This window comes from Glossina fuscipes, unplaced genomic scaffold (genome assembly GCF_014805625.2).
Source record: "Glossina fuscipes isolate IAEA_lab_2018 unplaced genomic scaffold, Yale_Gfus_2 154, whole genome shotgun sequence".
In the NCBI taxonomy this organism is placed as follows: Eukaryota; Metazoa; Arthropoda; class Insecta; order Diptera; family Glossinidae; genus Glossina; species Glossina fuscipes.
The window spans coordinates 87,120-100,943 of NW_023998497.1; the positions used below are offsets into that span (position 1 = coordinate 87,120).

Genomic DNA, 13,824 nt, shown 5'->3' on the forward strand with positions numbered 1-13,824 from the left:
ACTAAGTGAAAGACTCGGTTAAGTTCTTTTAGCTTTATGCGTCAAAAACTTGACTCCGCCTAAATCACTCTTTCATTAATTTCCATCCTAACGCTACTGGATTTCAACTAAAACGATTAGGTATAACGAACAATTTTAAGACACAAACTTGATGACAGTTGCTAGGCATGGAAATACGAAACCGCAATTCGAACATCGATGAGCTTCATGAGACGTATTGTGGACGAGCACGTCTCAAGTTGTTTGTGAACGTCTGCCAACAATAAGCCCTAATAACACAAACACATAGCGAAACTCGAAAGTACTTTCTTCCAAAAAGCAGAAGTTCTTCGCTAAATAAAAAACCTTCTCCGAGAACATTTTTTCCCTGTTCAAACAACGCAAAAGATATGATTGCATCATATGAAAATGAGGGAAAAAAATGGATTTTGAGAATCCACGTAAATATTCATGGTTGGGTCCATGGCTGTGCTATGCACATTGCAAGACTGAATCGCTTTGGCAGGAAGACGATATTCTATGTTTGGTATGGGCGGAAAAGTGCGCGGTCTGCTATTAACTGTTAAAGATCACTGAGACGATTAATACCGGATGTTATCAACAGCAATTAATCGATTTGAACGGCTTACTATTCGGCATTGTTGATACTGTATAATACTAAGTATGCTTGGCCGATTTGTTCAATTTTCGTACAGATGCCCACGATATGGAATTTGTCGTTATATAGTTGAACCTGGTGTAGTTTACGAGAGATAAGCAATACAATCAGTTTATTCACCTTTATTACAAAATATAAACGCTATAGTGGGATACGTCTAACCATTAAATACTCTACGCCAGTTCGCTTAATCGTGTTATTCATGTAAAGACTTTTTAAAATAAAGATTTATATGAGAAGTGGTCGAAAAAGTGAGCCGATCCGAAGCATTCTCAATAGCGTTCCTCCATGAACCGAAAAATGCCTGCGTGCAAACGCAAGAAAACTAGACGGTCAGAGGAGTCAAGACACTTCACAGTTCGATTCAGTATAATAAAAGGCGGATCTATTCCAAGTTCAAGTACCACAAGTGATGTAGGGATGAAACGAGTTGTTCTCTATTTATTTTGTGTTGTGGGCGTGCCCATTGACCTAAGGAACTTTCAATTTGTTTACTAAATTTAAAGGCGACATCTTAATTTTTGCGGTTGGGTAAATTTCCAGCAATGTCATTATAAAAACGGAAAGACTAGGTGTACCTAGATCGACTTACAATATGTTGGAATTTATGGAACCATTTTGAGCATTGGAAACGCTTTGAGAAAGAGGCATGAAAGCCTTTAAGCTTACTAAGCTGAGTTGGTGCGCCCACCATTACTACCAAATAATTGGAATTTCCCTATGTATGCCTTACTTAATATTGAATTCTTTCTCTTTCTAAGCTCAACAAATATAAGCGAAATTTTTCATAAAATGTGATAAGATATTCTATTTGAGGATTGCACTATTCACTGTCCGCGTTATGCGATTGTTACCTATGAAGTTTCGTAGAATAAGTATGTGTAATCGGTATATGTATGTATGCATATGAAATGAAAAAAAGACTTCTAGAATAATAAACCATTTTTTTAGCATTCAGTTATAATTTAGATTTCATTTAAATACGTATCATTTTGAATTCTCTTAAAACAACGAGCGAAAAACAAATAAATAAATAAATAAATAAATAAGTAAAAAAAAGCATTAATAATAAAAATAAATATTTAAGGATATTTTGAATATTATCGAAACAATGGATTGCGGTGGTGTTTTAGTAAAATATATATTATTCGTATTTAATATACTTTTTGTGGTGAGATATCTGAAGACAAATATGTGTTATATATATGCACACATGAATATATTTATGTTTATAAAAAATTTTTCTGTCTGCTTATATTCTAATTAAATGACTAATTATTTAGTGAGAGAATTGCTGCACAACATATTAGATATTTGAAATGCATATACTCGGACAAGCAACACGTTTCAAAATTCAAATCAATTGGTTGCGTGTTCAATATTCAAAAAGCAAAAAAAAAAGTCATGCGTTACTACTAAACGACAAATTATAGCTGGAAATTACTAAATAATGTTTTAAATAATTGTTTTATAAATGACTGCAACCGTGTATGTGTGCGATCCTTCAAAATTTACAGAGTTGAAAACGTTCCCTTAGAACCCCTTCCTTTATTTTACGCAAGTCGATAGAATTGATTCATTCATCAATTTGTAGCGATGGCTATATTCAATTTCAAAAGTAAATACAAGTGTTACGATCGGCTCATAAGACGGATTTTTAAGGGTCTACTCGTCTCTTCAAAAAATTACATAAATATTTTTTAGTACTTGGGCGGGTCACTCGAGCGGATCGTTCGGAAATCTTCTTAAACTCACCTTTCCGAGAGACTTGAGAAACATTTTCTAAATATTAAGACCCGCTCCCTATTTTAGACTCCCTTCTCAAACTTAGGTTAGGGTTAGGAAACATTCCTACGTAGGCCATTCGTACTAAGGCCAACATTTTTTGTAGACTCATCTTTCAAAGATGCTTAGAGAGTATTTTCTAGGTATTAGGACCGATCTTTTTTTGGACTTCCTTATCAGATGGGATTAGGAGAGAAATTATTTTGTAGACTCATCTTTCATGTGACTTTCGATTCAGTTTATAATTTGTAAAAATTAGTCACATATGATGTTGCGGTTACTGTTTTGATATGATATGCAAAGTTTATCAATGCATAAGTGTCCCGAATTTTGAATCAACTGCGTCTTCCCTACCCAAGAAATCGGATTCCTGCACGATGACGAGCTCTAAGTTTACAAGTATTTTTTTTGCTTTTAGGCATTAATTGTTAAATTAAAGTAAAGTGAACAAGTAAAAAGATTATATGGGGCCGCAGTCTACCATAAAGTACCCTACACCGCCCAACAGTTAATAACGAATTTTCAACGTAGGATTTTGAATGGGAGGCGGTCGAAAAAGTGGAAAAGTGGGAGGTTTCTCAAAAATAGCGACTTGTAGATGGACAGAAAAGTTTAGATAGATTTAAGAAGTGGTTCTGCATAGATCAGTATAATAAAAGGTATCTCTGCCTCATGTCCTTCTGGATATTGCATGTATCCGCACAAACTGCATACACCCTGGTATCGCAAGTAGTGTAGGGTGTAAAAAAATTTTTGAAATACAATCTGAAAAAATCGAAATTCAAATCTGAAATGAGCCTCGGAAGCGCATTTTTTCCGGATCAGGTTCAACTAAGTAACCCTTACAAGTCTTGCATTAACTTATTGCGATAATGTTTCCCGTAATATTTCATAGACATGTGATATTTATTCTCGATTCGGAGTTTTAATCAGAGTCTTGATTTATATTTTCGTCAAATTTTAGAATAATAAAAGCTTTTTGCCCCCTATACACGTAAGAAATCATTCATTTTTATGGCATCTCCGCTATATATATTTCTGGGCGTTACAAACAGAAAAACAACTCTAACATATGCTTATCAATTTTTGTTTTTTTTAATCTTCTTAACTAGAGTTACATTTGCTTGTATTGCAAAAATTATTTAAATATCTACCTATGCCTTATACACATAAGTGCGAAAAGGCTTAGTTGATCTAAAAATATTTTGTTTACTTTAGACAGCGATTTTCTTTCTTTCTCTTTTTGTTTCTTGGTAATGAGAAAAAGCTTTCCATTTATTATTCGAGCATTTTGCTTGGATCAGCATTTACTGCGCAAAATTTTTCAATTGTTTTATGAATAATAGAGGTTGTGTTAAAAAACTTCAGCTTTCAGTTGAAACGATAGCGATTGCACATCATATGTGAACATCGATGTAATAGGAGGAATTTTATATTTATCTTATCAGGACTTATGATAAACAAAAGCAAAAACAAAAAAAAACAAAAAAAAAAAAGAAAAGAGAAGAACAAATAATCATCCCACTCAAAGATAAATGCTTTTTGAATAAAGTAGAAAATGGGAGAATTTTGCCACTTTGAAATTATTTATATGGATGATTAGCTTCCAGCTGAAAAGCTGAGTCACGATATTTTTATTTTCGATCCATGAGAAAGAATGGCAATTAGAAGGCCTAATATATGGAGAGTGCTGCAAATATGCTAAGACCTCTTATGTCGCTCCGATGCCTGGCTTTGCCTTGCCTTGTCTAGCTTAGCTAGATATAAAGAGGCACAGTCTTAGGGCCTTCCAGTACATGAATCTACTAATTATTTTTCACAAAAATAGGTAACATTAAGACAGACTTGGGTTTATATATCTATGTGTTTTTTATTGCACCAAGCCATTCCGTTTCGTAGTCCTTGTGCTTATCCCATATCAGATCATTTGTTACAACTCTGTCCCATACAATGTCTAATTTCCAAAGAGTCGTTGCTAAGAAATTTAGGGTGCTTTACAGTTGAGTTTTTTTGTCTATAAAGTTTTTTCATTATTTACACAATCTTAGTAATGAGCAGAACTTTATCATAATGCAAACACAAAGCATTGCATCTTATGAACTTGGTTTTAATTTTGTAAAGTTCCAATTACTGTTTACACATTTGCTCAACGATTTTGTCTACACGTCTCAAGAAATTCAGATTTCATTAAGTTCTCTCCGTCATTTTGGGGTATTGCCACAAAGAGTTGTTAGAACATTTTCATAAGCATTTTTTGTTATCAGTCACAATACGTTAGAAAAGCCCTCGTCTGATATCTCTGAAGTGGCGATAAAGGGAAGATAACAAAAAGTCACCCTTTTCTCCTAAGACCATTCTCTCTGTAGTAACGTCAAAACTTGCGCTTGTTAAACTAATGATTCACCAGCGCTTCCAGCTTTTTTACCTAACAGCACGAAATTGGGAAAATACCATCCAGCGAGAAGCTCTCCCAAACAATATAAAGTGTATGTATTTCTTGGGAATATCAAGCATGTCCGTCTGTCCGCCCGTCCATTTGCCTTTGGTAAACATTCTCTAAGGTTTCAAATTTACCAGATCTACTGAAAGCCTCTGCACAAACGTTGGTTTTGAAATGACGATCCGCTTAGTACGTCATACATTCAGAAGACTTGGTCAAGAGTTTTCAAAAGCAAAAAAAAAAAAAAAACAAGTTAGGAAACTACACTCGGGCTTAATCGTAGATATCGGTCAACTTTTCCTCAAAAGGAACACAAAGAAAAAAAAATTGAAACTTGGGCGGGCACATATTTTCTTTATTTCTTATCTTGGGCTTGAAAATGTTTTCACATAAGCTTCTATTAATACTCAATGAGTTTCTACAGTAATTTCAAGTGATGAAATAGCACTTCCTAAAGAGCTTGTTTTAAATGATCAACGCTACGGTGTTTAAAAATCGCGTCAAAAAATTTGGCTACATTTCAATGGGTTAATATATATATAGAGGTTGATAGCGAAGATGAAACGTGAAAAGAATTATTATTTGAAATGAAGGAAACAAACACTCCGCTCTCGAATCATTGTGAGTGTGAGCAAAATGAGGGGATTTTTCGGAAGCAAATAAAAAGATTATAGTGGACCACGGCGTACTACTAATGCCCTACACTACCTTACAGTTATTCATATAATGAATTTTCAAGATAACGCGTGGTCTGACACGAATTATTTTCAATAGCATTTTGTACTTGAATGTATCAAATTTCATCATTATGCCTCAAAAATAGCGGACTTTAGATTAAAAACAAGACGGACAGATGGACAGACATGCTTGGATGAATTCGGGAAATGGTTCTGAATCGATCAGTGTAATAAAAGGTGTCTCCATCTCGAATCCTTCTGGATACTGCGTACATCCACACAAATTGCGACTTGTAGTTTGAAGACAAGAATCCAAAACGGACAGACGGACCGACAAACATAAACGGTATCATGAAAGATGAGTCTATCTCAACTTTTTTTGAACATTGCATACATCCGCAGAAAATTAATATATCCTTCTAGCACAAGTGATGTAGGGTATGCAAATATGTGTGAAATATCATGTTAATCGACTTTTGACAATTTAAGAATTTTTAGAATGAAATAAATGAATGGACACTGGGAGGTAACATCGATAGCTCACTTTGGTTATACATACGCTTACTTACTTATCTATCTATAATCAACAAAACGATGTTTTACTCAACTATTTAATCATGTTTATGTAACGAATGTAACGGATTGTATTAGTACTTAAAAGACTCATACAAGTCCATAAGTGCTCTTCAGTTGTATATGTCATTTTCATTAACTCTCTGCGAAAACAAATGCACATCTACACGGATTAAACGATGACGAAAAATTACTGTCGAGCAGTTTTATTTCACACACACCTAAATCTTACTCATTATATGCGAAATATTTGCGCGTTATTTACTTACTTTTATAATTACACAAGGTTGAATAATTAGTATGACTAATTACTACTGGAGAGTATAAATATAAAGTTTTTAAAAACAGAAAAGACAGAACAGCGGAAAAGAAATTAATTTTAGATTGTGTTTGAAGTATTTAAAGCTTTCCGCTATCTCCGGCTTTTCTTTTTTTTAATGAAGTGGAAGACGACATCCATATTTTGCCGATTGCTCTGCAACCTTGAAATGACTCACAGTTTTTAAGAAGCTTGTAACCAATAACCGCATTTTCTGGTGTTGCATCTTTATTCGTTGCACTGTTTAGCTTTCTTTGCTCCCAAAAAATTATGTAGTATGCTAGGTAAACTTGTGGAGCCTAGTTAAGAAAAAACATCTTGTGATAGCTGCCTTGAGAATAAAATTATTGAAAGTAAAATTTCTTCCCTATGCACTGAAAATAAAAACTTCTTCCCGGCAATAGCATTCTGGCTTAAATCTCTGCTGAGAACTACTATTTCCCAAGAAGAACTTCTCCCAAAACACATTGCTGTCAAAAAAACTCCTTTTTACAAGAGTTCGTTCGTCAAGGAAGAGTGAAAAAAATCGTTCTCAAGAAACATCAACTTCCCAACAAAGTTCTTTCTAAACTAACCCTTTCCAAAGAACCCAACGCGGTCCATAGCATTTAAAGTGTCTTCTCGAGCTTGAATAAGCCACCGATTTTTTAGTAGGACAATACTAAGGAGATTTGCAGATACTTACTGCTACCCGACTACTAACCTATGGTCCACCATCCCCACGCAGGAAGACTGTGTGGAGAAATCCAAAGACTGAATAAAATGATTTCAGACGTTTTATGGTTGTCGACTACATCATGTTCATTGTAATCGTATTAGTTGAAAAATGTTCAAGTTCAAGTTCAAGTTCAAGTTTATTTATTCCAATTCATTTGTTTTACATTTTGTATATGCTTTGATTATTACATAATTTTCTTAACGTAACTAGTACTTTTCTAAGAATATATCTCTTGCCAGGTTGAAATTTAATTCTTTCGTTATTTAACATTAATATTTATATCTTTTACGGTTAATCACCCCCAAAAAAAAGGAAATGACAAAAAAGGGGTTTCTTTTACATTTTTTGGTTTTGCTTAAATCTAGAGCTATTCACATTCTTAAAAACTACTTACATCTAATACTAAGCCTACGAACAATTATTGCGAAGTGTTATACACTAAGCTCGTCAGATCATAGGAATGTTTTCTTCTATGGTAGAAGTACAGTTTATTGTTTATCGTTAAAGCATTGGCATTTTTAGGTGTTAGTAGAAAGTCAACGCTTAGGCATGGTTGCCTATATAGTTCTTCTTCGGTAGTATTATGTATGCACTCTTTCACAAGTGCGTTCTCTAAATAGGTGCATCTCTCTAAACACTTGACGTTGAAAAACGTTTCCATGCTACATGTTCTAATGAAGCTGTGCGTGCAATATGAACTTAAGAAGAATTGCCTTAAGAAACTTACACATTGTAGTACGATACCCTTATTCGCGTTGTACGGCCCTTGCACTATACCGCCTTTTGCTCTTTTTGGCAACTTGTGTACACCCTTCCAAAAGAACAATCCATCTAGTGCGACGAACCATTCCTCTAGCCGTCTTTTGTGCGTGCACAAAAAACGCGTGTGATATCGAAGCAAATAAAAAGCAATCTGGTGAAATCAAGTTTGGTGAGCAGGGTCTATGCGGCAACAAATCCCAGCCAAGTGTCTTCAATTTATCCTAAACTATTTTCCTAGTCTCGCCATTTTCTAATCGGTGTCGATTGACATTGATATCGATATCGCTTTCGCTAGGCTTTTAGCAGCTCACAAAGCACAGTACCCCTCATCTAATACTAAATGCAGGTAATTGCCTGCTGGATGGAATCGTGATATTTCGCGCTTTAGATTTTCAAAATAAATCAATTTTTCGTCACCCAAATTGATATGTAGTTAAACGACGCTCCAATCGAGTAGGCTCAATTCTCAATACGGAGAGCGCTTGATTGGTAAAGGCATAACACTTACCAATCGAGCAGACACATCTCAGGCTAAGGCCTTTCCCTATCGCATTACATGTTTTGCGGACCTCCTTCTTTGACGCTCGCGGGCATTCTCTTTACTACAGATTGAAACCATCACATTTAAGTCGTCGAAAACAGCTTTGACATATTCCAATCACTGCAGCGTAGCTAATCTGAAATTTTAAGAAGAAATCGTTCGAAATTTACAAATTGTTTAAATTAAATTGGAAAATCCTCATGCCCCAAATGCCAATTGTTAGGCACGAGTCGTGTCCTTTTTAACAGTAATAATACGTATGATGCTCTCGCTTACAGATTTTCTTTTATGAAATAACATCGATTTTAAAAAATGCATACAGAGAAGTAACGCCGGTACCGACTTGCTTCGACGGAAACAAAACAATTTATCTGACCGATTCCGCTTGCTTGTTTCGGTTGCATCAAGATATGACCGCAATTAAAACTTACTCTGCTAATCTTTATCAGCTTGATCCGTGATTGTGTTCCAAATAAGTGCTTCATTGAAATTGCAAACTTTTCCAATGATTAGATTAGCCCTTAAAGCCTTGAACTAAGCCTCGAATTTCGAGAGCAAGAAATGAAAAATTATAAACCAAAAAGACTATGAAGACAAAACTGTAAGAAATGAAAAGTTACAAACCAAATCTAGTTACCGTTTAAAATTCTTTTTTGTAACAGAAAATTGTTAACGTCTATCACGTCTATCTAAACGGTAAGGGTGTAGTGTGGTCGCATACCGCCGTATGCATCCACTTTGAAGTGTGAAAGTGCAAAAAAAAAGAAAAACAAAAATTTTGTCGCACTTCACCTGACTGGGTATTGCATTTCGTAATGCAGCAGTTCCGTGCCAACCAAACAAAAAAGGGCACTCATCCCACCCAAAATTAGAATATGTACATATCAAAAAAAAAAAAAAACTTTTTTAAAGATGACCAGGACGAATACAAAAAAAAAAATTTATATTTATCAAAACCTCATAAGACACATGAAGATCAGATAGATACATAGAATATTAAAATATAGATATTTAAAACAATAAGTTAAGAGGTCTTACTAAACAAAAAAAAATAATAATAATAATAGTAATAATAACAAACAAAAACCAAAATATATATATATATATTTGAAATAAGGGGCATAACTTTTTCTGTTACATTAATTGATTTTCAAAGACTCTACGTATTTGATACACCTAACAATGATCCCACCCAACTAAAAGCCAATCGCTATGATCCTTTTCTCAAAACTTGTATTTTATCACGGTAAAGTCACTGCTACACAAGATGCAGTGTACAGACCGGAAGTCCTCTCCCGCTATTTTTACTCCATGTTCCTTACCAAGAAATATAAAAGTGATAAATTAGTTATATATTGCTTTTCTTATCTTTGAATAGGTATGCGGTCTACTTTTAATAATATTTGGATCCTTAATGGTTTCAAACATTGGCGAGATTCCAAATACGCCGGAAAGCATTCAGGCAAATAGTGTACCAATTGTTATTCTAGTACTAGGCTGTATTATCTTCGTAATTGCCTTTTTGGGTTGCTGTGGCGCTATTCGAGAAAATGCCTGCTGTACTATGACAGTACGTATGAGAATATGTACGTAATAATGTCACAAATTAATTGTTTCACTTTTCTCTTTGCAAGTATTCTGTAATAATGCTGACCCTGTTTATATGTCAGTTGGCTTTAGTGATTTTCATTTGGCAGCAAAGGGTACAAATTTTGGATAAAATGGATGACGTGATAGAGAAGATTTGGGATCAACGTCACACCGATCAGAAGGTTATGGATGCTATGCAAATAAGTGTAAGGATATAGTGTTTTTTTTTTTTTTTAATTGTTTAATGTTATTCCTTCTTTTCTTTTCATTCAAGTTCAAATGCTGCGGTAAGAATGGATTCACAGATTACACATTGGCTGGCGAAGCGATTCCTCCATCTTGTTGTGAAGTCTCGGCAACTTCGTGCACCGCTATCGAAGCTATAACTCGTCCGGGATGTGTGCGTGCCTTTACCAATTTCTGGGAAAACAGTATCAACATAATACGCTATGCGGGATTGGGAGTTGCGGGCGTTGAAGTATGAGTTCAAATTTTTGTTCTTTTAGATTTGTTTACAAGGTTTTTTCTAATTTTTATTTTTCAGTTGGTTGCATTTATTTTCGGTTGCTGTTTAGCTAATCAAATGCGGAACAGACACCGCAGAACGCATTATTAAAAAATTCTTATGTAATTATTATTAAAATAATTTTAAAAAAGAGTTTCTTATTCCGTATTTAATTATTAGATATGTATCTGTTCCGTCGACATTCATTATGTATGTACAGTGATATAAGTTCAAATATATTATTTTATTTCTGCAAAATTTAATTAATTCTCAAATGCACAAGTTCACAACACGTTGTTTGAAAGTAATTTGTAGCGTACGTTGATTATCCGATCATCTGAAGACCATTTTTCTTGCTGCTTTAATCCAGGGAGAGAATGAACGGGATATCTTTACGTTTCTTAAATATTTGCCACGCATAGGTCTACAGATTGATCGAGCATTTCATTAACTACTTGCTGCCTTCATCAGTATGGTTAGTGAAATTCGTCTTTATATTTTGCACCACTTGCGATATAGGAATGTATTAAGTGAGTGCGAATATATGCAACATCCAGAAGGATTTGAGATAGACCCATCTTTCATTATATCGATCGATTCATAATAACTTTCTGCTTAACCGTCCGTCGGTCTCCTTTTATTATTTGTGTTCAACGTTTCGGCCCTAAATTTTTGAAGATATGTTGATAAAGTATGATGTACCGGCGTGTTTTGGCCCAAGAACGAATACTAACGAAAACGGCTCGGGTCGGATCACTTCCTCTGTAACGCTTTATTTTAAAACGTCATTATATGAATAACGGTAAAGTTGTGTAGGATATTTAATCCTGAGCCTATGATGTTTGTTTGAAAGCAGGATTCTGACCTTTAAACTTTATCGAGAAGGAAAAAACTTGATTTTGCAATTTTTCTTACCGGTAGTCTCTGGACGCACCCATGAATACGATGAGAAGAAACTATCTATCTATTACTCAGTCTATTGGAAACATGATTACGACCTCAAATAATATACGCGCTTGCGCTCAGTAGTCCCCTTAGAATGAATTACGCAACAGTTAATTTTATCCATGGGTTATTTCATTATTACCAAAAAAACCTACATAGTAAAATGTATGAGGCGGGGTACACAAATCTATTTGGATTTTAATATAGCTGCCTGTGAGGCTCTTCCACACAGCATTTATGAAAAAATGAAAAAATATGTACTATGCACAACTACGCTTTACGCTTTATGGCTCCTCTTGCTTTATGAATTAATGGAGTACCGAACGTATAATCGTGCATACAAACACGCACATATCATTTGCTACACAATAAATTCATTCCATAGCTCTGAGAATTACAAAGGTGGTGTTACGAAATCAACTCTAAGTTGATCGGAATGTCATGAAATTTTGACCCATTTTGTTTGTTCAAGATCATATGAATTCGTCAGTAGTGACGATATTTATATGTCGTATCTTAAGAATTTATTGAGCAATGTTTTATATCCGAAGCCAATCGCCGTGAGCTTGAGCAATGGCAGGCAAGATTTGCGGCCAATAGCCAATGTAACCATGTAAGTATTGAGAAGACGCGGACAAGTCAGTTTCTATTTCATTCAATTTCCCGGCGGATGCATTTGATGTGGAACAGAGTTTCGACTACATAATCATGACGGCGATCTGCAATATTCCAAACGCTTTTTGCCGAATAATGCAGAGAGAACATTTTCGCCAGAAATTTTCAAACCAAAGTTCGCTGCAATTTATAGAAGATATTGATCTTAACTCTACGTAAAATTTTTCCTTGAGTTTTCTTAAAAGTTCATGTGCAGACAACCCCATTTGACCCGTTAGAATTGTCGCGCAGTCACAAAATTATTTTCAAAAAGTTTTAAACACCAACAACTTGCGGGTACATGCACTATCTCAAAATGCGTAAAAGTCCAGAAGAGGGCTTGGCATGGAAGACCTTGTAAAGTATATACATTCCTAATCAAATTCTGAATCGATCTAAGCACGTTTGTCCTTTCGTATGTCTGGGGTAAACTTTCTCTTGATTGCAAAAAATTAAGCTATCGAATTCAAATTCGCAAAGACTTCGTATGTTCTTGCGTGTAGGTTAATACTGAAGATGGGCCAAATAAATGGTAGGGCCCGCCTACGCAATTGTACATTGAGAACATTCCAATTTCCAAATATAAAAAGATTAGTTTTTTGTTGCTTACTACTCATAAACTGTAGAGATACAATTATAAATGTTCCCTCATATTTTCCATACGAGATGTTGGAGTTGCCAGACCAGAAATAGGAAAAGATTCGGCCATGTTCACCCAATATTATAAAATAACGAAATTTAGTGGCCACAGATGAATACAATTTTCTTACTAATTTCATATAGTTTTCATTAGGGCTGGGACTCAACAGCAGGGAAGAAAGCTACAAAATTTTCTGTCTCTCTCTCGCTGGTTGGTAAGTAAAATCGTTCAACTTCATTATTATTCATTACTTCTGCTTAGTTTAGCAACACTAGCGCTACTTGAGAGAGAGATAGAGAGAGAGGGAGAGACAAAAAGCAAAAGAAACATGTGTTCCTTTGACGTTTTTCGAACGTTCGTTAGCCCGCATATACGTAGACTTCTAAGTATCTGTACGTTATCTACGATAAAATAATACACCATAAGCCCCTATGCCTATCGGCTATGCCCACTGTCCACCGTTGTAGTAGTAGCAAGTGGCGAGTAGACATCGCGTAAATTTTGGAGCTAGACCCTCCAAGGTCAATACATTGGGGAAATCCTCTTTATGGGTGTAGATTTTCAGCTACTTTGAACCTTTGCACTCTTCTCACTTCCAAATTATTAGTTATTTAGGCGTCAAAATTGTGGCAATAGAGAAGAGATGCAAAAAAATTCATTTGGAATTATTTTATTTAAACAGATACTTGGGAATATATTACATATTGATCCGCCTGAGTAGCCGAAGGCGAGGAATCTCGACTAGCAAGTCAATGGTCGTGGGTTCGAATCTCAAGTGCGGTAGAGTTTTTAATAAAAGCCAATAGTCTTAGATGCTAGTGCTTTTAAGAGTTTAGTCTTAGAACTTATTTCTCTGGCGAAATTAATAATAATGATATTATATATTATATGTATGCATGGTGAGGGGAAATAGAAAAGGGAGTACAATATTCATCGAAGATTCGTCTCTACAAAAAGAACGATTTCAATGCGGTATATGGGCAACTTCGGTGTTACATTACTTGTCACTTGAACCAT

General features: G+C 35.0%; 1 protein-coding gene across 2 annotated transcripts; it reads left to right on the plus strand.

The window, feature by feature from the left end:
- The first annotated feature begins 1,616 nt into the window (after positions 1–1,616).
- LOC119641560 (CD63 antigen-like) lies at positions 1,617–10,831 on the plus strand. Of its 2 annotated transcripts, XM_038040300.1 has the most exons (6): positions 1,617–1,829; positions 9,852–10,043; positions 10,108–10,269; positions 10,338–10,541; positions 10,608–10,690; positions 10,749–10,819. In XM_038040300.1, the coding sequence occupies exons 1-5, from the start codon at positions 1,770–1,772 to the stop codon at positions 10,677–10,679; spliced, it is 690 nt and encodes a 229-aa protein (XP_037896228.1). In that variant the 5' UTR covers positions 1,617–1,769; the 3' UTR covers positions 10,680–10,690; positions 10,749–10,819. The 2 variants fall into 2 exon arrangements, with proteins under 2 accessions (XP_037896228.1, XP_037896227.1); XM_038040299.1 differs by having other exon boundaries at positions 10,608–10,831.
- Positions 10,832–13,824: the final 2,993 nt, after the last annotated feature.